Genomic DNA, 24,292 nt, shown 5'->3' with positions numbered 1-24,292 from the left:
AGGATTGGAACTTGCTGAATAGCAAATCCTCGTACCTCGTACCTCTGAAACAGATTACTCTTGCGATACTGCTAAAATGAACAGTTCTGGCTTCCGGGATTTCTGGCTCCGAAACATACAGGTCGTCCCACTTAAGCCGCGATTAGCTTCTTCATTTTAATCATTTCGGTGCAACTCTCCATCATAATCCTCATCAATAGTCGTGGACGAGTGCATGGTTACAGCAAAGTCACTGTTTCCTCCGTAGGCAGGAACCAGAGATTCGGTCCCCTGTTCGGAAGAAAATGTTTTTATTCGCATGCCGGAGGCGTTTCTGGTCGTAGATTGTGCTGTTTGCCCGACCCCCTTTCACGTCAGACTCCCCACTGTGATTTCTTGTGGCAGACAAGATGGAGAAGATCCGATATTCCAACTTCCTTCTGCAGGGTCTTACTTAAAAAATATAACTAATCTGCTGAGTTGTGCATGGCCGACCCACAATTTCGAGAAACGTCTCATTCAGGACTTAAATCATCACTGGAATAGTTCGAAGAAAACTGCAGGCCGTGATAGATCCTGGGTTTAATTAACAAGGTCTGACGATGACTTGAAGATTTGGAAAAACTAAGAATGGATGCATAGTCCAGAGTACGGACAAAAGCATCTACGAGGTAGACGACGAAGTCGGTGGCAAAGATTCGGTTTAATGCTTCTTTCTTTCTACTGATCAAAACCCAACAAGAGAAAATATATATTCTCCGTCTTCACCAAACTTACACATTTACGGCTCGTCCTTTCTATCTTCCTCTGTGATTCCGGAATGGAGGCGACGCTTTTCAGGCATGGAGTCTCATTCTCGGTCGCTGCAGGTTGCAAGAGGTCTCACGAGGTAAAAGGACTGCAGAGAGTGCAGGCAGTGATGGCGAAGCCTAAAGAGGAAGCTGCGCTGCCGGCGACGGTCTACGAGGATGACTGGTTTAGCCGGACCGCAATCCGTCATCTCTCTCAGAGTGTCCAAACCACCAGTGGTATGTCTTCTTCCTCCGAATTCTCTTTCTGCGGTAAGCTGCTTCAATAACTTTAAACGTGAATTCAGCAGCCATAGAACTCAACGCTGCATTCATAGTTTCTTTTTTGGTTTTGTTTTTGTTTTCCAGACTGCTCGTTATTGATCAATTGAGATGACACTCATGTAATCTACCATGCTTCCTGGGCTATCTTCTTTTTTATTCTAGTTTATGTTTGGAGTCCTCGTGTATTAATTGCTGCTATCATCTTCCATTTCGGGTACTTTACAGTGCCCACTTCTCTTAATTCCAAACACGAGCACGTCTTGCTTCTGTAGTTTTCATGGAGCTGCTTTTTTTGACAATTAAAACTTATAATTTTCAGGGATCCGAAGTGGTAAGGAAGGTTACGAGAGCTTAGTGGAGGCTGCTTCTGTGATCTGGAGAAACTTCAAAACAACAGAACAGCAAGAACTAGTCCTCGAAGCTCTCCACAAAGCCTTTCCAGACTACATCTTCTCCCTGGTGATTTTCCAAGTTGCTTCTTAATATGAAAAAAGAGTGATGTGATGAGGAAATCACAAACCTCTAATTTGATTATTTTTTTCTTGGGTTGATCATATGAATAACAGATGATGTTTTCTGGCTTGCATTTCTTTGTTACATGAACACCAGATCAGAACACTGCTTCCTCCATCGAAAGCAACAAGGGAATTCTTTGCCCTCTGCACCACTTTATTCTTTTATTGGCTTATAGGGCCGTCTGAGGTAAAACACAGACCTGAACCCTTTCCCGCTTGATCACTATGGATGAAAATGTTTCAATAAACTGTTTGATGAAATTTTTTACATAAGGTGAAGGCATCAGAGGTTGATGGAAGAACAGAGAGAAGCCTGGTCCATATAAAAAAATGCAGGTAACATCAGAAGTAAGCGTTTAATGATGAAGATTAATGAGCTGATTATTGTGGTAATAATATAACTTTTCTTCAGGTTTTTAGAGGGTAGCAACTGTGTGGGGATGTGTATCAACCTTTGCAAGATTCCCTCTCAGAAGTTCATCAAGGATTCGTTTGGAATTCCAGTCACCATGGTCCCAAGTAAGTTCCCAAATCATCTTGAAGCTGTTTTTAGTATTTCTGAGAGTAGCACATTTCTTGTTTTTTTTGTAAGATGTCACTATTAGGTTATGTTTGGAAAATAAAAGAAAATAACATAAACCTCTTTTTCTTGTTTCGATGCCCATGGAAAATGAGAGAGCTTATTTGGATATACGTAAAAAATAAAAGAAAATTAGTAAATTTTAAAATTTTGATGATTAAAATTCTCTCAAGTTTTTATTTCTTTTCTTTTCTTCCCAAATTCCATCATTTTGTGAAAGAAAATTTATTTTCTCTCAATGATTCTCCTTTTTTTTCTTTTCCAAACAGACCCTTTGTATAAAATGAATGTAGCTACTGAATACAGACAAGCGAGTGACTAGAACCAGACCCATCGAGAATGGGGCTCATTCACACCTGGCCAGGATTCCCTCCACCGAGAGCTCCAGTAGGTCCATTCAAACGTTTTGACTTAATAAAAGCAAAAAAGAACTTTGGTAAATCCAATTGAAACACACTCGATCTATCATCCACAACAGTAAAAAAGATGAAAGAACCTGTAATACTCATTTAGCGGTTACTATCATCATTATCATTTAGAGTCCAGCAAGGTGTACCAGATTTCAAAGGGCCATGCTCTCAAGTTGGCAGGCCATGCCCAAGTAGAAAGGACCCACAAGTCCGCCACTCAAGGTACAAGAGAACCATTTCAGAAGCTTTACTGCACATTCTCCTCTAAACACCAATCATATCACATTCATTGCATTACAATCTTCTCTTCTCTTCTTTTATCGTTTTCTTCTTATCAATCAATGGCTTCATTGGAAATCCCCTTATCTTGACATGTCTCAACGTCAGTACTTGTCGCCAGCAAATCGTAATACTGTAAATTCCGATTGTTTTTCAGATTCTCTGAAGCAAAGACGAAAACGTGTTTGTGTTTGTGTTTGTGTTTATGTCTAGCAGAAAAATGAAAGAAGAAAAAAGCACAAAGATGTGAAAAGCTGACGGACGCATTATGTTTTTGGTTGTAGATTTTCAAGATATGAGCTGTGAGATGAAATATGGTGTAGAACCTCCTGCAGCAGAAGACGACCCAGCAATGAAGCAGCCTTGCTATAGCTTCTGTAATTTCTGAAATCCTCTGTCAGCTACTGTTGTTTCATCGTTCTAGTAGCTTGGTTTTCAGCTAAAAGAAATCATACTCTTGAAGTCATTCTCATTAAATGAAACGGAAGTTATTGTGTCTCTTGCTTGCAGGTAAATTAAAGCGCAGGCATAATAAAGAATGTTCCAACATTTGAAAGAAGAGGTGAGGAGACAACTTTCGGAGATTGCGGGCTATGACACTCTTCAACAGCTGCTCGGAGTTTCTTAGTTCCGATCATGTTGATATCAGTTTTTCTTTTTTCATCCACAAGTATTTTAATTATCTTTTTTTCTTGTTATCCACGAATTTTGTTTTGTCATTGAAAGGATTAAAAAAGGATAATTTTAATATAGTTTTCTATGTAGTCATTTATAAATTCTTCCAAGCTTCGAATACAATAAAAAAATCATTTACATCTGAGAATGAAATGGGGAGGGAGTTCTTTTAGTTTACTTGCATCAACGGATTCTTTCTTGGAAAAATTGTCCTAAGATCACAATCGTCCAGAATATGGGATTATCCCTTTACACCAACGGATTCTTTCCTGCAAAAATTTGTCTCTGGTTCTTAAAATTAGATGTAGAAGCATAAATAACATTTTGTTTACTTGGGTGTTTTTTTATTTCTCCAGCTGTTTGCAAAGGGTGACAAGAAATCATACCGAGTATCCTGTCGTCAGCTCCAAATCCATCCAATTTGAAGAGCACAGGCCATTATTTGGACTAAAAGTGAACGCATCAACTGGAGAGAACTCAAAAGATTTACTAGGCTATGCGGTGCATAAGAAACATGAATTAAATACTACAACACTGGACTATTGATACATTACTTCTACTAACCTTATACAGACTTGGCTACGGCTGCAAAAAGGTTGAAAGCCAAAAACTTTCTGCACTAGATTGTTGAAACAAACTGCAGAGATGCCAACAAAAGTCATCTTTCTTTCAGCGCCAAACAAAAAAAGGAACGGGAAAGGAAATCTTAGAAACAAGTAATCAGGAGGATCAACGGATTTCTCCATCCTCTCCAAGCTCCCCATCTTCCAGATCATCATTATTCCTACGTGATCCATCTCTATCTCGTTTATGCCTTTTATGCCGGTTTTCACTGTCAGATTCAGTTGTGTATCCATGCTGTTCATGGCAAAAGAAAAGTTATTGGAGCACACATACATCTTTAGTAGACCAACCAAGCAAAACCTTTTCCTAAGGCCCAAAAACATAAGGTGCCTACAGTGTGCCAATTATCATTTAAGGTCAAAATTCTGATGATGAACAAAATGAAAGAATACCACGAGCTTTTTTTATGTCAGGAACTGTGTTGTCTTACAAGTGGAAAACATTGGGCATGTCTACGTGAAGCCAAAATTCATAAAAGAAAGAAAAAACAAAAGAAAAGAGAAATTTACCTTTCTTGACTTCTTGCGATCACTGCTATGTCTTCGAGACTTTTTATATTCCTCTTTCTCATCTTTGTCAGAGCTAACATCCTCACCATGGTGGCGCCTCCGGTGCTTTCTATCTTTCTCTTTTTCCTTATCCTTGTCCTTCTTCCTTTCATCCTTGCTCTCAGACAAATTGACATTTTCAATATCTGTTTCTTCCTTTCTTAATCGCTCCCTCCCCTTGTCCCGCTCTTTCTCCTTTTCCTTTCTCTCTTTGTCTTTCCTCTTTTCTTTTTCTTCTCTTTCTTTCTCTTTCTTTGCCTGTAAGCAGAAAAGAAAGAAAAACGTATTAGACAAATAATTACAAAAATTATTTATACACGTTATTCCCAGTCTCATGCCTCTGCAAAGATTGCATAAGATAGGTTGACAGCTAGTATCACTCCATTGATATACCCCATAGAACAAGGTCTACTAGGTTTCATGTACCCAACCAGCACAATCTAGAAAAGGACTAGATGAAGAAAGAGATAGTTCCAACAGGAGTTACTCAAGATGGTTTATTTTTCCTTGGCTTTACAACAGATTTAAATGATGAATAGAAGACCAGGTCAAGTACCTTCTCCTCGTCTCTCTTTCGTTCCTTCTCTTTCGTCTTTTCCTGTAGGTGCTTAACATATTCCTCAAAAATCTCCTTCCTCAAACTCTCTTCACCAATGGACCTGGATATACACAGACAACAGATTAAACAATCAGAATATGACAACTCCTGAGGATAAAGCCAACACAATATCAACAAGTACCTATATTCTTGGGTATCCTCAAATAGTCCCTTGCTCTCCTCCCAAGTTGAAGATGCAGTTATTTCCTGTAACAAAGGTCAAACCATAAAATAAAGTTACTTCAGGCACATAATGCAAAAACTAAACAGCCAAGCCTCAGATTTTTGCAAAGGTTACCCTGTGTTTGCCAAGTATATTGTTAAAAAATCTACTGAAGGGTAGTTTCATTTTTTCACATCAGCCATTGTTTCTGAAGTATACATTATCTTTGGCGGACTCTTTGGCTAAATAAGGCGCCACCCTTCAATCCCTCCGGGTTGAAGGGACACCTGACTAGCTCTGCTTGTATTCTTTTTCTATCAATAAAATCTTCTCATTTACTTCAATATATATATATATATATATATATATATATATATATATATATCCATAGACTTATTTTCATGTAATTTGATTATGTATATTGGGAGATATATGAGTTTGAGTAATGTTAAATGTCTAGGGGCAATTCTGTAATATTGACTTTTTCACTTGATAAGAGATGAGGGGGTCGAGCACCATCCCCAATGAGAGTTAATTGAGAATTTCTCAACTTTTTCTCTCTTTCCCCCTTCAATTCTTCTCTCTCTACTCTCCCTAACAAAGGGGGAAGGAGGCGGTGGAACACCAGCCAATGACGACTTTGGAGTCACCCTCCACGTTCAAGGACCCGCTTAAGTAGAAGGAGATCCCATAAGTGGCTATTAGTTAAAGTATTCAAAGAAGAATGACACCCATAGCAAATTATTGGAGCTTCTTTACCAAGATGCTTGACATTTAGTCAGACCTTTCTACAACTGGCCTCACTCTTCACTCAACTAATAATATAAGGGGTCAATAAACATTCACTTGTTAATTGGTAACTAGTCATCTTGTTGGCTTACATTATATTTTGTTTGCAACTTCAGCTGCTGTATTTTACATTATAAAAAATCTGCCGTAATGTTCACATTTTCTAAGAAAGAAGAATCCATACCTTGATGGTGTGTAGAAGGTCAGAGAAATCATCCACAAGACGCTGACGCTTTTTAGCTTCTTTGTCTTCCTTTTCTTTAAGCCGTTCAAGCATCTCATTGTATACAAGCTGCAATATCAGAATATGTAGGTGATCTTCATCTTGGAAACAAGGTCATAGTCGCCTTGGAAACCATGGAGCAGAGAATAAATCAACAAAAAACTTATTTAAGAAAGGAAAAAATACCAAAATTTCCATCTGAAAAGAAATTGGGTTCAAAAAACATAAAAATACCTGAAAAATAAAACCTAAAGCCCCATACTTCTGCCTAAAGTGTCCATAGTATACGAGAATTACAACACTCAACATCCACTTCTCAAATAATTCTTGTCTATTAGATCTCACACAACTTCTCACATTTCTAGTAATAGAAACTCACTCTAGGACATACTAAGCTCGTCAAACAAATAAAGAAGCAAAAAAATAATAGCAGAAACAATTCATGTAGGCTGAAGCAACAAGATTACTTCACCTCAAAAGGGAAGTAAATAAGTACGATGAGATCAAGAGTAGATGCAGTAGTAAATGGGCCTCCTATCGGATAATCCAGAATTTTTGCTTTCAGAAAATATGACATCATTCCAAAACCCAAAAATAATGGATTTCGGATCCAAACTTCTGGTGGTGGTAACCATATGCCTGATCAGCAAGCTCCTTTTACCACCACAAAAAAAGACTCTGATCCTGTATATGGTTTTTTAAGTTCAATACTCAAGAACCAAACCTCGTGCTGCATTCCTTACACCATAGACCCATATAACAGATATATGATTGTTAACCCATCGGAGGTCTCAATGAATAAGACATCCGGTTGAAACAAATCCAGATTCAGATACCGGAATATAGATCAGACTAAAATAAATGCAGCATTCAGCAAAAATAAACATACCTTCAAGTTGATCTCTGAGATTTTGTGACTAGCAGAATCCACAGAGATTGCAGCTTTAAAATCTAAAAACGTCCATGTCGATGACATATTTATCTGAAGAACATTAAAATATGAGAAAAACTGAAATTAAGTCTGATATGCAAAGTAGTATCAAGGTAATTACCTTCCCCAACTTTAGTGCATCTTTTATTTGGGCCTTGTCCTCATGGTACTGTCATGAAGTGTATGGTACAAAAGTGAGTCCACAGGTAAGAAGTAAATAAATGCAAGGAAAAATCCAAACTAAATAAGTCAGGAATAGGCAAAATACCCAATAAAAAACCAGATAATTTAAGGAAACTAGAGTCTATCAGCACATCGAGTAATGTATTTTTCAAATCATGCTGGGTTTTGGCAACATAATGAAAAATCATGTTACATAGTTGGTATATTAAGCCAAAGATGGTCCTTCCAGAGCTTGAGAAGGGAAACATAAAAAGGTTCATCTAGAAAATGATAACAGTATATACAACATATGTCACTCAGGAAGAGTATTTCCACAGTAATAAGTATTCTAATTCTAATAAGCATAGCACAAGTGAAGTTCAGATAGTAGTACTTAAGTGTGCTTTAAAAAAAAAAGTTGCCTGTGTAACTATATAAATGAAGTGACCAATGGAACAAAAATCATAAGAATAGCATTCTAATCTCTCTTTTTTTTCCAAAATGACTTTTTTTTTTTTTAAATGGAACACAAATCATAAGAATGGCATTCTCATCTAAAGAGGTCTTTTGATTACTATGTCAAAAACTTCAGAATTATTTTTATTTTTCCTCAAAAAGAGAGTTTCGAAAGTACAGCTGGAAAAAGACACTCGAAATTTGCTGAATGCAAGCTAATTATGATCTTATGCAACTGGAGTCCAAGCTCTCCTAGAAAAGTATGGCCCTTATCTCACCCGCATTTTGCACCAGCTAGTCCATAGCTGTCAAACCCACATGGCAAGTAGTGTATTTTTATAGTACTATGTACAAATCGCTTTTTTTTCACAAGAAAGGCATGTTCTATTCATCCCTTTTGCCCATCAAAAACATACAAGAGATTAGAAAATTATAAGTCATTATTATTAAAAGAAAAAGCAACTTAGCAGTGAAAAATCCTTAAGATCTTTACTTGCAAGCAATTCTTTTGAATGTTTTCATGCGAACCCATCCTCATTCCAGAAACCATATTTGCTTCCACCCATCATTCATTGATCAAAGACATCTGGCATCGAGCCACTTGGGATTTTGAAGCATTGACTCCGCAGAGCCTTGGAGAGAAATTCTCCTGCTGTGGAAATGTTTCAGCCTTGAGTTACTTGATGTGCGGCAGGGTCATCATTCCTAACGTGCCAACATCAAACCCAGATACTCAGGGGCTCTTTGAGATGTTTGCAATGCTTATGGTCCCACACATAACCCCCCTCCCCAATATGACAGCTGAACAAAAGCCCCAGGTCACTTCTGTTAGGAATATCCCATGCTTCATTATTCAGTCATATTAAAGAGGTCCACTACTCACCGTCATGTCCACTAAGGATATTTGCTTATTTTCATTAGTAATTATCAGATGGTGGAGATTCCCCCTTCAGAGCAAGATTCACTTTATATCAATGGGCTCCCCCTACTCATCAAGTCCAAGCTTGGAAATTTCAGTGGGCTCTGATTGGTTCAACCTGTTTCCCAACTTTCAAGGTAGAGCACATCCTACACGAATTTCTGACCACTGCTCAATCCTTCTTAATTGTAATCATGAGTCTTGGATCTTCCTGCTTGTAGCAGATTTGAAAATCAAGATTTTCACTGCCTCAAACCTTTCTGCAGTTTTCTTTTCTCTCTTTCTTTTTTCCTTTCTTTCTTCTTTTTCTTTTTTCTTTTTCTTTGTGTGTGTGTCTGTGTGTGTGTAGAGTTGTAAGTAGTGGTTGGTTCTTTCTTTAAAAATAAGAAAGAAAGGACTGGTGTTCGGAAACTTTTTTCAGCATGATGAAGAGAAGTCAGACATCCTTTCCATGATTCGGAATGCCTCTTCAAGGATGATTGATCAAAAGAAAAGAACCCAGTTTTTTTTTTTTTTTTTTTTGAGAGGGGTCTTACGATCCGAGATTAACTGGTCATGATCCGACAATAACGGATCTGTAATTTTAATTTCAAACGGGATTCATTCCCTTATATGAAAACGTATTCTGAATGTATTTTTTAACATCGGAAATAAAGAATTTTACATGGTATCAGAGTGACGATCTTGAGATCGCTCTTTCTATTTTTTTTTCTTCCCTTCTGTCTCGTTGCCGCTTCCGATTCCGGCGACGTTTTCGTCGAGGTCCAAACCCTCGTTCGATGGACGGAGATAAACCTGCGCCGATCGTTAAGAGACGAAACAGGAGCTCTCTTATTCTCCACCAAAGGTCTCCTAGATCCGGCCACTGTGCCGTCCCCGCCAACGCCTTCCGGCCTTCCTCTGCCACAGACGACGCTCGCAAACCGTGCTCCAACATTTTGTGCCGTCCCACTACTGCGCCTTCCGACGGCCAGTTTAATTTTCGTTGCTCTCTGTTTGCAGAGACAGAGACAGAGACGAGAAAGAAATATTTACATTTTGATGCGTTGAATTAAATCAATGCTTTATGGTCCGAGCCAAAGTTTGAGCCGAGCCGAGCTAAGCCGAGCCAATATCATTTAAGCCGATATACTGAGCTGAGCCAAGCCGAGCCAAACCAGTTTTCTGCCGAGTCAACTCGGACCTAAGGAGTCTAGCTCGAAGTCCTGAGCCGAAGCCAGAGTCCCAGTCTGCGCACACCAGCTTCTAACAAGGATATCGCTAGTATGACATCCAACTTTACTAATCTAAATCACCCACTGTATCTTCACCATTCAGATCAGCCTGGGTTGGTTCTCGTCCCACAACTTCTCACTGAGGATAATTACAGCACATGGCGTCATTCCATGACTATGGCCCTCACAGTCAAAAACAAATTTGGGTTTGTTGATGGATCTCTCCAACGACCAGACAACAATACCGACAATGAATTACAACAGTGGATTCGTTGTGATAACCTTGTCAAAACTTGGTTATTGAGTTCAATCTCTAGATATATTGCAGCAAGCGTATTTTATTGTGATGGAGCACAAACAGTTTGGAATGAGTTATGCGACCGCTTTTCTCAGGTAAACAGCATCCAATTATTTCACATTGAGAATGAAATACATGATTGCGTACAGAATAATATGTCTATTAGCTCATATTTTACAAAACTCAAAGGACTGTGGGATGAGAGAGATTCTATTTGTCCTATCTCACACTGTCGTTGTGGTTCTATGAAAGAGGAACTATCCTATCGAGAAACACAGAAAATCATCAAGTTTCTCATGGGATTAAGTGAATCTTTTACTACCGTACGTGGACAAATATTGACAATGGACCCTTTGCCTAAGATTGGCAAGGTTTATTCTCTAGTACTCAGACATGAACGACAAAAAGATGTATCTGATAAACGGAGCATCATTCAACCTGAGGCAGCAGCTTTCGCTGTCAGAAGTTCATTCAAGAAAGGTGGCTCCTTCACCTGTACAAAATGTCACAAAGATGGTCACCATGCTGGAAGTTGTTGGGCACATTTGAAATGCACTTATTGCAATTTGAAGGGTCACACCGTTGATTTTTGTCGAAGACTCAAGTTTGTAGAATCCATTAAGCCCACAAAGAAGAAGAACATATCCAACTCTTTTCCTTTTACTCAGGAACAATACCAACAAATATTATAAATGCTCAGTCACAACAAGCCATCAATGGCAAATCATGTGGGTAATTCCTCTACTCACGATGAACTTTCAGGTAAAGCACTTTACTTTTCCTCTCCCAATAAGCAAGCCACATGGATCCTAGATAGTGGTGCCACTGACCATATTGTTTGCTGTCATACATTGCTTACGTCTTGGCGAGCTGTTACGAACAAAACAGTGGAATTACCAGATGGTTCTCATGCTAATGTCACACATGTTGGTCAAGTCGTTTTCTCTTCTAGTTTGGTTCTTCACAATGTTTTATGTGTCCCAATTTTCCAATTAAACCTCATTTATATCAACAAGCTTCTTCATCATTCTCTTTGCATCACCGTGTTCTTTACCCATTTTTGTGCCATATAGGACCTACGCTCGGGGAAGATGATTGGGACGGGAGCTGAACGGCAAGGTCTTTAATACCTTGATCGTCCAAAACCATCATCATGTTATTCCGTACATTCTCCATCTGGTATTTGGCATCAACGTCTCAGACATCCATCACATCAAGTATCTGTCTCATTTCCATTTTTGAATAAAAATTCTTGTAGTTCAAACAATTGTCTAGTTTGCCCCTTGGCTAAACAAACTAGATTGTCATTTCCTTTGAGCACAATTTCTAGCACATCATCTTTTGAAAAATTGCATGTTGATATCTGGGGGGGGGTTACCATGTTGCATCGATTTCTGGGGCTCGATATTTCCTTACTATAGTTGATGACTTTACTAGATGCAAATGGATTTATTTGATGTGTCACAAATCTGAAACTCAAACTCACCTAACAAATTTTATTAGTATGGTAGAAACCCAATTTGCTTCCAAGGTGAAAATTGTGCGTAGTAATAATGGCCCTGAATTCACTCTTGCCACTTACTACTTGTCCAATGGCATTATCCACCAAACCAGTTGTGTTCACACCCCACAACAAAACGGGATAGCTGAATGCAAACATCGACACCTTCTAAACATGACCAAAGCCTTACTTTTTCAAGCACACCTTCCTAAACGATTTTGGGGAGATGCCATTTTAACAGCTGCTTATCTCATAAATCGGACACCTACCCCAGTCTTGCAAGGTAAAACACCTTATGAACAGTTATTTCACATTATCCCCACTTACTCTCATTTACGAGTTTTTGGATGTCTATGTTTTGCCTCTTCTCACGCCCACAAACCATCCAAATTTGATGCACGTGCCATCTGTCGCATTTTTCTTGGGTACCCTTATGGACAAAAGGGATATAGGGTTTATGATCTCCAACTCAATAAAGTATTTATCTCCCGAGATGTTACCTTCTTTGAAAATGAATTCCCTCTTAAACATTTTTCCGCTGCAAATAAGAGTCTCATGTTTCCTCCTATAATGTCTACTATTTATGATGACCCTCTACCAGACATACCTTTATCAGACACACCTCCTCTGTCACCAAATCTTGACATTTCCCATATTGATCATACTTTTTCCCCCCAAATACTTTCTCCTACTACCATACTGCCTCCTACTCGTTGCCCCTCTACCAGGCCCATTAAGCGACCCAGTTTCCTTCACGATTTTCTTGTGGAAGCAACCCTACTGTCACGACCTGAACAATCTTCTGTCTCCAACGTGGTCACCACATCAGGTACACCTTATGACCTCTCTCACGTTCTTTCTTATGCCTGTTTATCCCCATCTCATAAAGTTTTTACCACTTCATTAACTATTACACAAGAACCAACTAGTTTCTTACAGGCCATGAAGGATCCTAAATGGTGTCAAGCAATGCATGATGAAATTCAAGCCCTTTAGGCTAACCAGACATGGACACTCACATCTCTTCCACCTGGCAAGAAACCCATTGGATGTAAATGGGTATACAAAGTCAAGCTCAAATCTGATGGCACCGTTGAGCGTTACAAAGCTCGCCTAGTCGCCAAAGGATACAACCAGATTGAAGGACTTGACTATCAAGAGACGTTCGCCCCAGTTGCCAAGCTGGTTACTGTCCGTGTCCTACTCAGTGTTTCTGCTATTCAAGGTTGGCATCTTCACCAACTCGATGTCAACAATGCGTTCTTACATGGTGATCTTGATGAAGATGTCTACATGTCACTACCACCTGGTTTTGACATGAAAAGAACCTGTTAAGTTCGTAAGAACCCAATTGAAATGGCTAAAATAAGGGTATGCAACTCAACTGTTATTCTAATCAGAGGCCACAAAACATGAGGCATCTTCACTTCCTTGAAAATTAACGGATCTGTTACCTGTCATAAATCCATGGCATTGAACACTTCAATCTACTATTGCTAAGCTGCACTCTAGACTTCTCAAAGAGACTTGACATGCAGCCTTCCCCTCACCTCCCTGGTCCTCTGTTGCTGCCTACTTCAAGCTTCCATTCACCTAAGTAGAGATCGAAGTTGCAATTTTCATCAATGGAGGCAAAAAATCAGAAAACTATCATCAATGAAGGCACATCTTGGAATCAGCCTTCTCTATGCTTGAGCCTCTTCATTCCTTCAAGAGAAGCAGTCGTCATGAGGTCATCATCAAGCTTGACACTGGGAATGCCCCTTCATAGAGTAAAGTAGTCAACTGGTCTTGTTGAAGGTGAGCTTTCAAGAGAGTTGGAGCAAATGGATAAACAGGTACCCCTTCTGCTTGGACACTCTCGATTAATGAATCTGCTCATGGATCATTTCAAGGCCCCCATAGACTCAAACAAGGTGACCCCATAGATTTCCCTTTCCCATTCAGTAAACTTCAGACTCTTTAAATTAATGACCCTTCTCCAAAGAACAAATGTTAGTGGTGACAAAATTTTCAGTCCTCTATTAAAAGGAGATTGTGCAATGACTTCATCCAACCACCAGCTCCTCCAGCAGTGGCATTCATGCCCTCTGCCACTATATCAAAAAGCTTTATGGAAGGCAACTATACCGGCAATTCCTTGGCACTTGTGGATAGAAAGGAATAGCAGAACATTTGAAGGCACAAACAGCATACTAGGAGAGGTGATTAAAAAAACAATTCATAGCATTCTTCTGTGGCCAGTAGTTTGCATGGGCCCCCCCTTTCTCATGCTCTGTAATAAATAAGAAAATTCTGGCAAAAAATCATCCCTTTCGAAGCCCACAAGTCCCCCTGTTGTAATTAATGGCAAGCTCCCTCAGCTAATTGACTTAAACTCAACTTTGATGGCTCCTCTTTAGGCAATCCGTTACCAGTAGGTATCGGCAGGGTCCTTCGTAATAGTGCTGGACAGGTGCTTCTTGCCTTCTCCAGTCCAGCTGGGAACTGTGATTCAAATGAAGCTGAATCCAAAGCTCTTTTGGCCAGACTTAAACAATTCCAGCAGAACTTTGAAGGGCAGTAAATAGTAGAAATTGATTCAGGCTTGGTTATTGGCTGGGCAAGTAAAAAGGCATCTGCCCCATGGAATCTCAGGTAGATATTTGATGAAATTTCAGATATGAGTATGGAGTGGCCTGGAGTAAAGTACCTAGATCAGTAAACTTAGCTGCCGATCTCCTTGCAAACCTGGTGTATCCAGATCTTCCGTTTGCTTTGGACCTCCTATAACCCTCTAACAAGATTTGGTCTAGATTGTATCCTATGTTGTACTCTACGCTGTACTCTAAGCTTGCTTTAGTTTATAAAAGTTAATCGCCATTTTCAAAAACAAAGGGGCTTTCTCTAACTATTGCTATCTTAAAGAAATTTTTTTCCATCATAAATGAAAACAAAAACATACTACAAAAATCAACATTAGAAAAAAATGGATAAGCCAACATAAATAAGGTGCTGAAAAGGTGTATAAAGATGTGTACATAAGAAATAACAAACTAACCTGTTTCTCTAATTCCTCGGCAACATCTTCAAACAAATCCTTTGGAGTTGAACCTGAGGTGTTAGATGCCACTGCCTCATATGCAGGTAAATCCTTAACCTGCTAACAAGAAATCAAGAAGAGAATATGACAAAGTTTAAACAAAGCATTTAAAGGTGTCATAAAACTTGTCTACAAAAATACAGCTCTTTCAGAGCCACAGTTCTTGCATGATGGCTGATCAGTTTTATCACAGAATAAGATCATAATAGAAAATACACAACCAAAATGAGCAGAAACATGCTCCAGGTAACAACCCTGAATATGATAAGAAAACAACAAGATGTTTCTTAGCCATATGATTAACTTGCTGTTCAGATAGCTAAGAAGCCTCAAAGAGCCTTTAGCAGAACAAATATTATTGCTGCAGCCACCTTTAAATTTCTTTTTTTGGAAAATGTGAAAATTTATTACAACAAAAAAATGCAAGAATGCTATTGAGAGAAGAGATTTAGCACACAAGAACAAAGACAAAAATAAAAAAAATAAAAAGAAAACAGCAAAAGAGGTGAAAGCTGGGCGTTACAGAAAGAATGCTCAACAATGTCCCTGCACATGAGCTGAAGAAAATGTTTGACCTAACATGGGAGTTCTCCAAATACTATCATGGCCTCTTCTGCTATTCGAAAAAGGATATTCTCAACATCAAGATGGCATGGTAGTTTTCTCTTGGAATGTCAAGGGAATCAGCTCGCGCTCTAAGCGTGACGTTATCAAAGCAGCTATTTTTTACTATAAACCAAATATTGTAATCCTCACTGAAACTAAGCTGTAATATTTTGATAATTTTATTGCTCGGAGTCTTTAGTACAACTCGGACCCTGAATGGGCAACGGTTGATGCGGTTGGCCACTCAGGTGGCATTCTTGTCATTTGGAACCAACTCGATTAAAGCCATATCCTCAAATTCTGGCCTTTTCTCTCTATATTCGGTTCCGAGATAGGACTTTGGGCACTCATTGGGCCCTTGCAGGCATATATGGCCCATCACATCTTGGCAACAGAGCCACATTTTGGGATGAGTTACTGATGCAAGTTCAACAATGGGATTTGCCCTGTCGGGAATTTCAATGCCACCTTCCAATGCTCCAAAAAAAGCCCCCCCTTTATCGGATCTCATTTGCAGCATAGAACTTCTCGAAATACCTTTGTCTGGCAAAAAATTCACTTGGTCCAATGGACAAAATCCCCCTATACTATCCAAATTAGACCCTTTTTTGGCAAATAATGACTGGTTGCATCTCTTCCCCAACACCTCCGGCCAAGTTCTTAACAAAATTGGCTCTGACCACTGGCCAATCCAAATCAACACTCACCTCCTAGCCTGGGGACACGCTTCCATTTCGAAAACTCCTGGCTTCTTAATAATTCTTTTCTCCCCCAACTGAAAGCCTAGTGGGAAGAGTCCACTCACCACCCAAATCTTGGATGGTCCTTTTCCCTGAAGCTCAAAGCACTTAAGCTAAAGATCCGATCATGGGCTCAATGCCTCTGTGTTGCTACTGCATCTGAAAAAGATTTTATCCAGTGTCGTCTCTTCGAGCTTGATCTCCTTGAAGAGCAAAGGTCACTCTCATCCTCTAAACTTATTCTTCGAAATCATTTAAATTTTGATCTTTCAAATCTTCTTAAGAATGAAACCACTCACTGGAAGTAGCGGGCCAGATTTCGTTGGCTGACCGACGGGGATAGAAATACCAAATGCTTCCATGTTGTTGCCTCAACTCGTCGGAGAGCTAACCATATATCCTCTATTCATCATGAAGACAACGGATAGTGTCTCCATTGCTAATGTCCTTGTGAAGTTTTTTTCAGATCTCTATACAAAGGAGTGTTTCAACCGTCCTACTCTTGATCAGCTCGAGTTCAACCGTATCTCTGCCTCAGAAGCTGCTCTTCTGGAGCGCCCTTTCTCACCAGAAGAAATTGATGCAGCAACACTCGGTCTGTCGAAAGATCGAGCCCCCGACCCAAATGGGTTCAATGGAGAATTTTACTACACATCTTGGGGAGTAATCAGGAATGATGTCCATGCCTTTGTTAACAATTTTCATCAAGTTGGCATCACCCACAAATCCATCGGGGCCTTTATCCCAAAAAAAGCCAATTCAACCTTCCCTCAAGACTTCAGACCTATCAGCCTAACCACCAACACATACAAAATTTTAGGCCAAATTCTTTCAAACCGGCTGAGGGCCATCCTCCCTCATGTTATTAGTCCATGCCAAAGTGCCCTTATCCGAGGCAATAATATCCTGGACTCAGCAATGGCAGCTCATGAACTTCTTCACTCTTTCGAAAAATCCAATCAACCAAGAGTTATCAATAAACTAGACTTCGAGAAAGCTTTTGACCGAGTCAACTGGTAGCTGATCGACCACCTCTTCATTGAAATGGGCTTCACCACCCGTTGGAGATTTTGGATGAGAAGCTGCATTTCTAATACTTCTGTTAGTGCCTAGCCAAGTGTTCCCAACAGACCGGTCAAAAAACCGGCCCGGTAGGAACTTCCCGAAAAGCTAGCATACCCCCCGAAATCTGTCACCAACTGTTCACATTCCTTATCCCCCCCACTAACTGGTCCGGGGATTCAAACGCCGAACCTGGCGCCCAGCTCTGATACCAATTTGTTAGTGCCTAGCCAAGTGTTCCCAACAGACCGGTCTAAAAAAACCGGCCCGGTAGGAACTTCCCGAAAATCTAGCGCACCCCCCGAAATCTGTCACCAACAGTTCACGTTCCTAATCCCCCCCCCCCCCCCCCCCCCCCCCCCCCCCCCCCCCCCCCCTCACTTGCTGGCCCGGGGATTCGAACGCCGAACCTGGCGCCCAGCTCTGATACCAATTTGTTAGTGCCTAGCCAAGTGTTCCCAACAGACCGGTCAAAAAACCAGCCCAGTAGGAACTTCCCGAAAAGCTAGCGTAGCCCCCGAAATCTGTCACCAACTGTTCACATTCCTAATCCCCCCCCCCCCCCACCCACCCACCCACTTGCTGGTCCGGGGATTCGAACGCCGAACCTGGCACCCAGCTCTGATACCAATTTGTTAGTGCCTAGCCAAGTGTTCCCAACAGACCAGTCTGTTGGGAACACTTGGCTAGGCACTAACAGCTTCATATTCTGTTTTGGTCATCGGCAAGCCATGTGAGTACTTCAATGGTACTTTGGGTATCAAGCAGGGAGACCCACTCTCTCATTTCATCTTCACCCTTATTGGGGAGCATTTTTCTGCCATGGTTCGACTGGCTAAAAGATTAGGATGGCTCAATCCCGTCTCCCCTAATCTTGCACAAGATATAGCCCTACTTCAATATGCGGATGACACCATCTTCTTATGTGAAGGCTCTTTAAATCAAATACACCACATTAAGGCCTTGCTTAACCTGTTTGAAATCTCATCTAGCCAAAAAGTCAGTAGGTCAAAATCATATATTATTGGATTTGACATTGATCTAGCCATGTTGAACTCCATGGCAAGCTATCTTGGATGCAAAATTGAGATGTTTACATGCACTCATCTGGGGCTCCCCATGCCCCCTGGACTACCCTCCAAGTCTTCTTGGCACCCGGTCATTGAGAGACTGGAAGGGCGGGTAGCATCCTAGAGAAAAAAATTCCTCTCCAAAGCTGGAAAACTAGTTCTAATAAAATCCTGCCTCCATGGAATCCCTAGCTACTATTTGTCTATGTTTTGATGTCCTGCTTCTATTAGAGACAAAATTGAGGTACTACAAAGAAGATTTTTGTGGGTAGGGCTGAATGGTGAAAAACAATATCACTTAGTAAAATGAGAAGAGGTTTGCAAACCGAAATTCCTTGGAGGATTGGGTATTCGTGATACTGCCAGTACTACCTCTGCTCTTCTCTTAAATGGATCTGGAAATTCAACCTCTTCCCTGATCTAATCTGGAGAGCCTTAGTAGCTACAAAAGCTAACAAGCAATTGGGTTGGTGGATGGAGGGGGAAAGACACTCTCGTCTATCCCCTGCCTGGAAAAAATTGTCTTACTACTCAAGAAAGTAATCAAATGCTATGTTGGCAATGGAACCTCAACAAAATTTTGGTCTGATAGGTGGACTAGCCACTCCAGCCTCAAGCTTAGCCATGAATCTATCTCAATCCTTGGCAGAAACTCCATCAGACATCCGTGGCGTCACTAGGACATGTACTCTGAAATTTTTAATTTAATTTTCCTTTTAAATTGTACTTGGAAGCACATTCCTCGTTCTGCCAATCATTTGGCAGACATTCAGGATAAGGCGGGCATTTCACTCCAACACCTTGTTGTGGAGGAAGGCCACTTCACTCTTCTTTTAATAGTTTATACACATCATTCAAAAAAAAATAAAAAAATACAGAGTCTGCAATTACACATCAAATGCATATTCTGCTAAAAGGACTCCAAAACGATCTTCTAGTAAAAGATAAGAAAGAATAACTCAATCATTTTTTAGAAAAAAGAGCAACATATCAAAGCAAAAAACTCCACATATTGCCCCATCAAGTGACAAGCCTGGTGAAAAGACAAACAAACAGCTCCCCATTACCTTCATACAGTAATCACGCCAGTGCGTTTTTGCAGCAAGAATTCCCACAGCAATATGCTCTTCCAGCAGCTTGCGAAACTCATCCCGGTTTTTACGTTCAGCTCGCCTCAGTTGTTCCTGAAATTTATTATAATATTTTTTTATAAAAATCAATGCTCCAAGATCTTTCAGTGCAATCAGTTAAAACACAGTATCTATCTTCCCATTGCTGGCAGTATCACAGTAGACACCAGAACCAAATTACCTTCTGTAATTTCCGTTGCTCTTCTTCCTCCTTCTCTAAATCGCGTATATATTCCTGTAGAAACATCAAAAGTGAGAAGGGAAAAATATAACTATAATGAGCCCAAGAGTAAAATGAGAAAACTTACTTGGAAAATTTCGAAGCGATCAATCTTTTCAAGGCGTGACCACCTGTCATCATCATCCAATCGGTCCTGCACCTTCCGCCACTGGCTACTTACCTGCAGCAGAAATAATGAACAAACATGAAATTTGATTTCTGTACCACAACACATGGAACAACACTAAGCAGGTGAAATGAAAATGCACCAGAAATCTCAAAGTGCAAGCAAAAATTCCTAGAAAAAAGGTTCAAAATGAGAACCTTTTCCAACTAAAAAATTCTTGGAGATGACTTCATCATCCAATTTCAACCATTGTGTTGAGAGGCTTTGTTAGTGGTCACAGAGTCCCTTTGCAATAGTCATTTCATTTCATTTTTTTTTACTCCTTTTCACTATTAAACTAAGACTAAATTCCTCTGAGCATACTTTAATAAAATCACATGATTCAAGAAACGCTCTATATTCAGCTACACATCGCTTATGCTCCTCATGTTCCTTTGCACGTTCCTGCAACATGACCCACAAAACAAAACAAAAATAAGTGATGTTTAATTATAAAAATATTTTAAATTCACAATAAAAATAACCATAGAAAGCACAAAGCAGAAGAACTCCTCTTCTCAGCTTGCTCAACAGAAAAAAGCCATTGGATATCAAAGTTGCTCCCTGATTTTTTATTTTTTTTAACATTAACACCCCTTACCCCGGTGAAATTTGAACCCGCACAAAAAAACCACCCATGTAGCAATTGAGCGAGATGCCCAAACCATTAGTTTTTTTTTTTTTTAAATGATGCTGAATTTTATTATGAAAGCTCAAACGAGCAGATTAAAAGAAGGGAAGCCTTCCCAAACAATGAGAGATTGTTGGGAGGTTCTGAATTTTGCCAATTTAACAGCCAAAGAATTGGCTGATCTAGGAATTGCCCAAACCATTAGTTGGTGCTCTTCCTCCTTCTCAGAACCCCCTTGGCGTCATTGGTCTACCTTTCATGACATTATGGATATTTCATCCCTTTTCTCCCTTATTTTGACTCATATTCCGAGATCAGCCAACTCTGTGGTTGACTCTCTTGACAAAAATGGAGCATCCCTACAATCTCTTGTTGTAACTGGAATGCTCCTTTAATTGTATTCTTTTGTTTTCCATTAATAAAGTCATCAGTTTCAAAAAGTAAAAAAGTAAAAATGACGACCAGCAAGTAATACATAAAAAAAAATGAAGATAGATACCGTGTTTTAATACAATCCAAATAATACATAAAATACTAATATTTAGGAGGTTCTATTTTTGCCTTTATTTTTTAGTTTAGAACAGAAATGAAGAGAATAATTGTTGAAGCAGACAAGATATTGGAGCGTACCTTTTTCTCAAGCTCCACCAAATAACTTTCAAAAAGATCCTCCCTGTCTCTGGCACGCTCCACAGTATTGAACCGCTCATCACCCTCAAACATCGTTACAGCTTTGCTGAAGGCAGATGATAACAATGAATTAAACTTCATTATAGTCAGTTAAGAAAAACTAATAAAACAAGCACAGCCCTTCCAGATTTTTGTCTTTTTAATACTTCAATATTGAACTCAGATCAGTTCAAAATAGGGCATCTTCCACCATAACCAATGGGAATTAAAAAAGGGAATATACTCATGATAAACGGTTCATAAAAGTCCAGAGCCTTTCTCAGGATCAGAATTTTCAGACACACTTCCAAATGTTTCCTTTTCAAATTTGCCTCCACAGAAAGCAGTAAAATATAGCTCTTACAGTAGCACAGACTCCTGCCTTAAGAGCAATTTCAAAAGCATTCATCATGCTGATTTCTGGCCTTGCAACAGGATAGCTCAACTGGATAGTTCAGACAGTAGCACAATATATGCCTCCAGGATATCAATGCGTTTAATAATTAAATGCCTAAGTCAAAAATATCTCCAAGACAACAAATACACCCTCCCTAGTTTTCTACCAAACAGAATCAAGCACTACATCAGTAGAAGAACCAAAACAAACAAATAAACAAAAAGAGAAAAACAAGATTTCCAATCTGCAATAAAAGCTATGATTTTTAACAAAAGAAACCCTCTCAAAGACCAACAAAGTTTTAAAACTTCGCCGCAATCATCTCAAGTTAACCTAGACATGCAATAGAATGTAAATCTCCTTTTTTGAAGGATGACTAACAACTAAAAGGAAATGTCTTTAATGGTAAGAAGATTTTGTCAAAGCCCAATGCCAATCAACTCGTCCAACAAGGAGCTAGATCAGCAACTGTTTTTCTAACAAATTATCAGTAGATTTCTAATTACAAATCAAAGGATATATACCTCCATCTTGTAGTCGAAGTGAGCTCTTTGCATTCCTGTGCAAATAAATATATATATACAGTTAACAGTAAAGTCAATAGCACCTCACCCCCCCCCCCCCCCCCCCCAACCCCAGCAAAAAATAAGACTAATCAAGTGAACACAGCATACCTCCAACATTTTTGTGAAGTCTTCTCGAGCTTTCTTTTGTTTGTTCCGCCTTTCCTCTATCTCAAGCTTCTTCCTTTGGCCCAAATACTGAATTGCAAAAAAAAAAAAAAAGCTCATTGAATAAATAAATAAACAAACAATAAGCTATTCCACAGGCTTGTGAAGACTAACCTCATTAAATGCTTGCTTCCGCTCCCCTAATGTTTTCAAAGCACCATACCTTTTGTCATTAATTATCACCCTCATAGCCTAAAATGTCTTTCCATGTCAAAATTCAATAGACAACCAAAAGAAATTGAAACAGTAAGACAAGTATCAAAGACAAATAGACATACTTGCTCCCAGGTCCAATCAGATTCAACATACAAAGATTCAAGGAGAGCTTTGAACGCATTCTTTGCTTCCTGAATTGATAACAAAAATTTTAATTTACAATTCAAACACCTTAATCAAAATTAAAAAAAGCGGAGGTTAACACCATACCTGTTTAGTAGCATACATCAAGGGTTCGTCCTCAACCGCTTTCTCCTCCAACTGAGTAACATTAACCTTCCCAGGAACTGGCATGCCTCTTTTGGCTTCCTACAATAATATTCCATAGAAAATGACATATACAGCCTAGAATAATAACCAGAACAGATTGCTGGACTCTTCATACAATGACAATGACAGAAATGAAAAGAAAATTTCAACAGCAAAAACAGATAACCACCACTAAATCATCAGAATGAAAATGTAAGTTGTGGCCATGCTGAAAATAAAGACCACAATGACAATGACCACAACAATAACGGTGCCAACAACAATAAAAGATTAGCACAAATAAGATGAAGAAGACAAAGAAGAAGAAGAAGAAGAAAAAAACGATTATGATGATGATGTTGATGACGAAGATGATGATGATGATGATGATGACGATGCCGATGATGATGACAACAACACCTATGCTGATGATGACGCCGATGATGATGAAGAGGATTGTTAGAAGTAGCAAGGAAGAAGAAGAGAAGGTTTTTCATATTTTAAATAGGAGACGAATTAATTTTGATAGAATCAAGTTCAAATTTATTTTTACCTCCAAGTCCTGAGAAGAAGTTCCTTCTGAATCATTTGCAGCATCTATTGTAGCTGCAGGCTCCATATTACTTCAGAAAAGCACAAAGAGCACAGGACATTTAGTTTCAAATGCTACCATTACAAATTGAAGAATTACAGATTTAAGTAAACCGTCCATACTTTGTACCCACAGTCGTAGCATCCACTGCTGCAGGAGGCACTCCCAAACTAGATGGAACAGCAGCAGGCATTGCAGCAAGAGGTGTTACAGGAGGATTAAAGCTCGCCAGTGGTACTGAATTTGTTGTCCCCAGAGGCAAAGAGGTTATAACCGCAACAGAGGGTGATCCTGAGGCCACAGCAGGAGGATTAGTAACAACAGGGGTAACCAAAACAGGGCTAGGAGTTCCCCTGGACACAGGCCCATTAGCATTTGTGGCATCAGATTGTAGTGGTGCTTCAATTGGAGCAGCCATGCTAGTAGCAATGGAAACAGGAGGAGTATCTGTGTTTGTCAGCTGGGCAGCAGCTTTGTCTGCTTGTTCACGAGCTAACTGAGTCGAAAGAAGAAACCATGAATTTTTATGGTTAAAGTAAAACAAGATAATGCAGTGGTTTTGTAATATAAAGCAGTCATAAAAACCTTGAGCTCTTCAGGTATCACCCATTTGGATTGCTTTGTAACCTTGTTGTAGTAGTACCTGAAAATGTTTTACATACTAAACTGATTAAAATACTCACACACACTCTCACAACCTAAGACTAATTTCGATTAACCAGGGGATTGACAAATCCAACACTGTGTACCCAGAGCAAGTAGATAAAATATTGTATTTATACTGTGGAAGATCA

General features: G+C 39.5%; 2 protein-coding genes across 3 annotated transcripts in view; one reads left to right on the top strand and one right to left on the bottom strand.

The window, feature by feature from the left end:
- Window positions 1-799: 799 nt before the first annotated feature.
- LOC137935458 (beta-carotene isomerase D27, chloroplastic-like) lies at window positions 800-3,224 on the top strand. Its single transcript, XM_068780109.1, has 6 exons — window positions 800-1,007; window positions 1,372-1,511; window positions 1,662-1,754; window positions 1,842-1,903; window positions 1,980-2,086; window positions 3,121-3,224. The coding sequence occupies exons 1-6, from the start codon at window positions 800-802 to the stop codon at window positions 3,222-3,224; spliced, it is 714 nt and encodes a 237-aa protein (XP_068636210.1).
- A 198-nt stretch (window positions 3,225-3,422) lies between these two features.
- The window catches only part of LOC137967065 (pre-mRNA-processing protein 40A-like), a 32,704-nt gene continuing 11,834 nt past the window's right edge, over window positions 3,423-24,292 (bottom strand). The window contains exons 9-31 of one of the 2 annotated variants that reach the window (XR_011116484.1): window positions 24,084-24,141; window positions 23,621-23,994; window positions 23,460-23,529; window positions 22,868-22,966; window positions 22,720-22,788; window positions 22,556-22,633; window positions 22,385-22,471; window positions 22,235-22,269; window positions 21,275-21,380; window positions 20,338-20,418; window positions 19,936-20,028; window positions 19,809-19,862; window positions 19,565-19,681; window positions 14,978-15,076; window positions 7,509-7,556; window positions 7,346-7,438; window positions 6,418-6,525; window positions 5,424-5,488; window positions 5,240-5,342; window positions 4,645-4,941; window positions 4,076-4,369; window positions 3,898-3,977; window positions 3,423-3,780 (exon numbers count right to left, since the gene is read on the bottom strand). Coding sequence is in view for 1 of the 2 variants with exons in the window: in XM_068813489.1 (XP_068669590.1) it covers window positions 4,241-4,369; window positions 4,645-4,941; window positions 5,240-5,342; window positions 5,424-5,488; window positions 6,418-6,525; window positions 7,346-7,438; window positions 7,509-7,556; window positions 14,978-15,076; window positions 19,565-19,681; window positions 19,809-19,862; window positions 19,936-20,028; window positions 20,338-20,418; window positions 21,275-21,380; window positions 22,235-22,269; window positions 22,385-22,471; window positions 22,556-22,633; window positions 22,720-22,788; window positions 22,868-22,966; window positions 23,460-23,529; window positions 23,621-23,994; window positions 24,084-24,141 (2,263 nt within the window). In the remaining variant the exon portion in view is untranslated. The other variant, XM_068813489.1, reaches the window with a different exon arrangement.

This window comes from Aristolochia californica, unplaced genomic scaffold, assembly GCF_029961685.1.
Source record: "Aristolochia californica isolate CCGP_79_NKW_82.1479 unplaced genomic scaffold, dmAriCali1.0.hap1 SCAF_6, whole genome shotgun sequence".
Taxonomy (NCBI): Eukaryota; Viridiplantae; Streptophyta; class Magnoliopsida; order Piperales; family Aristolochiaceae; genus Aristolochia; species Aristolochia californica.
This window is presented reverse-complemented; position numbering and strand designations above follow the sequence as displayed.

Excerpts from the sequence above, each read along its gene's own strand:
- LOC137935458 (XM_068780109.1), top strand. The coding sequence starts at position 800 with ATGGAGGCGACGCTTTTCAGGCATGGAGTCTCATTCTCGGTCGCTGCA. Across the intron at positions 1,904-1,979 it reads GTCCATATAAAAAAATGCAG|GTTTTTAGAGGGTAGCAACT; the intron begins GTAACATCAGAA and ends ACTTTTCTTCAG. Across the intron at positions 2,087-3,120 it reads TCCAGTCACCATGGTCCCAA|ATTTTCAAGATATGAGCTGT; the intron begins GTAAGTTCCCAA and ends TTTTGGTTGTAG.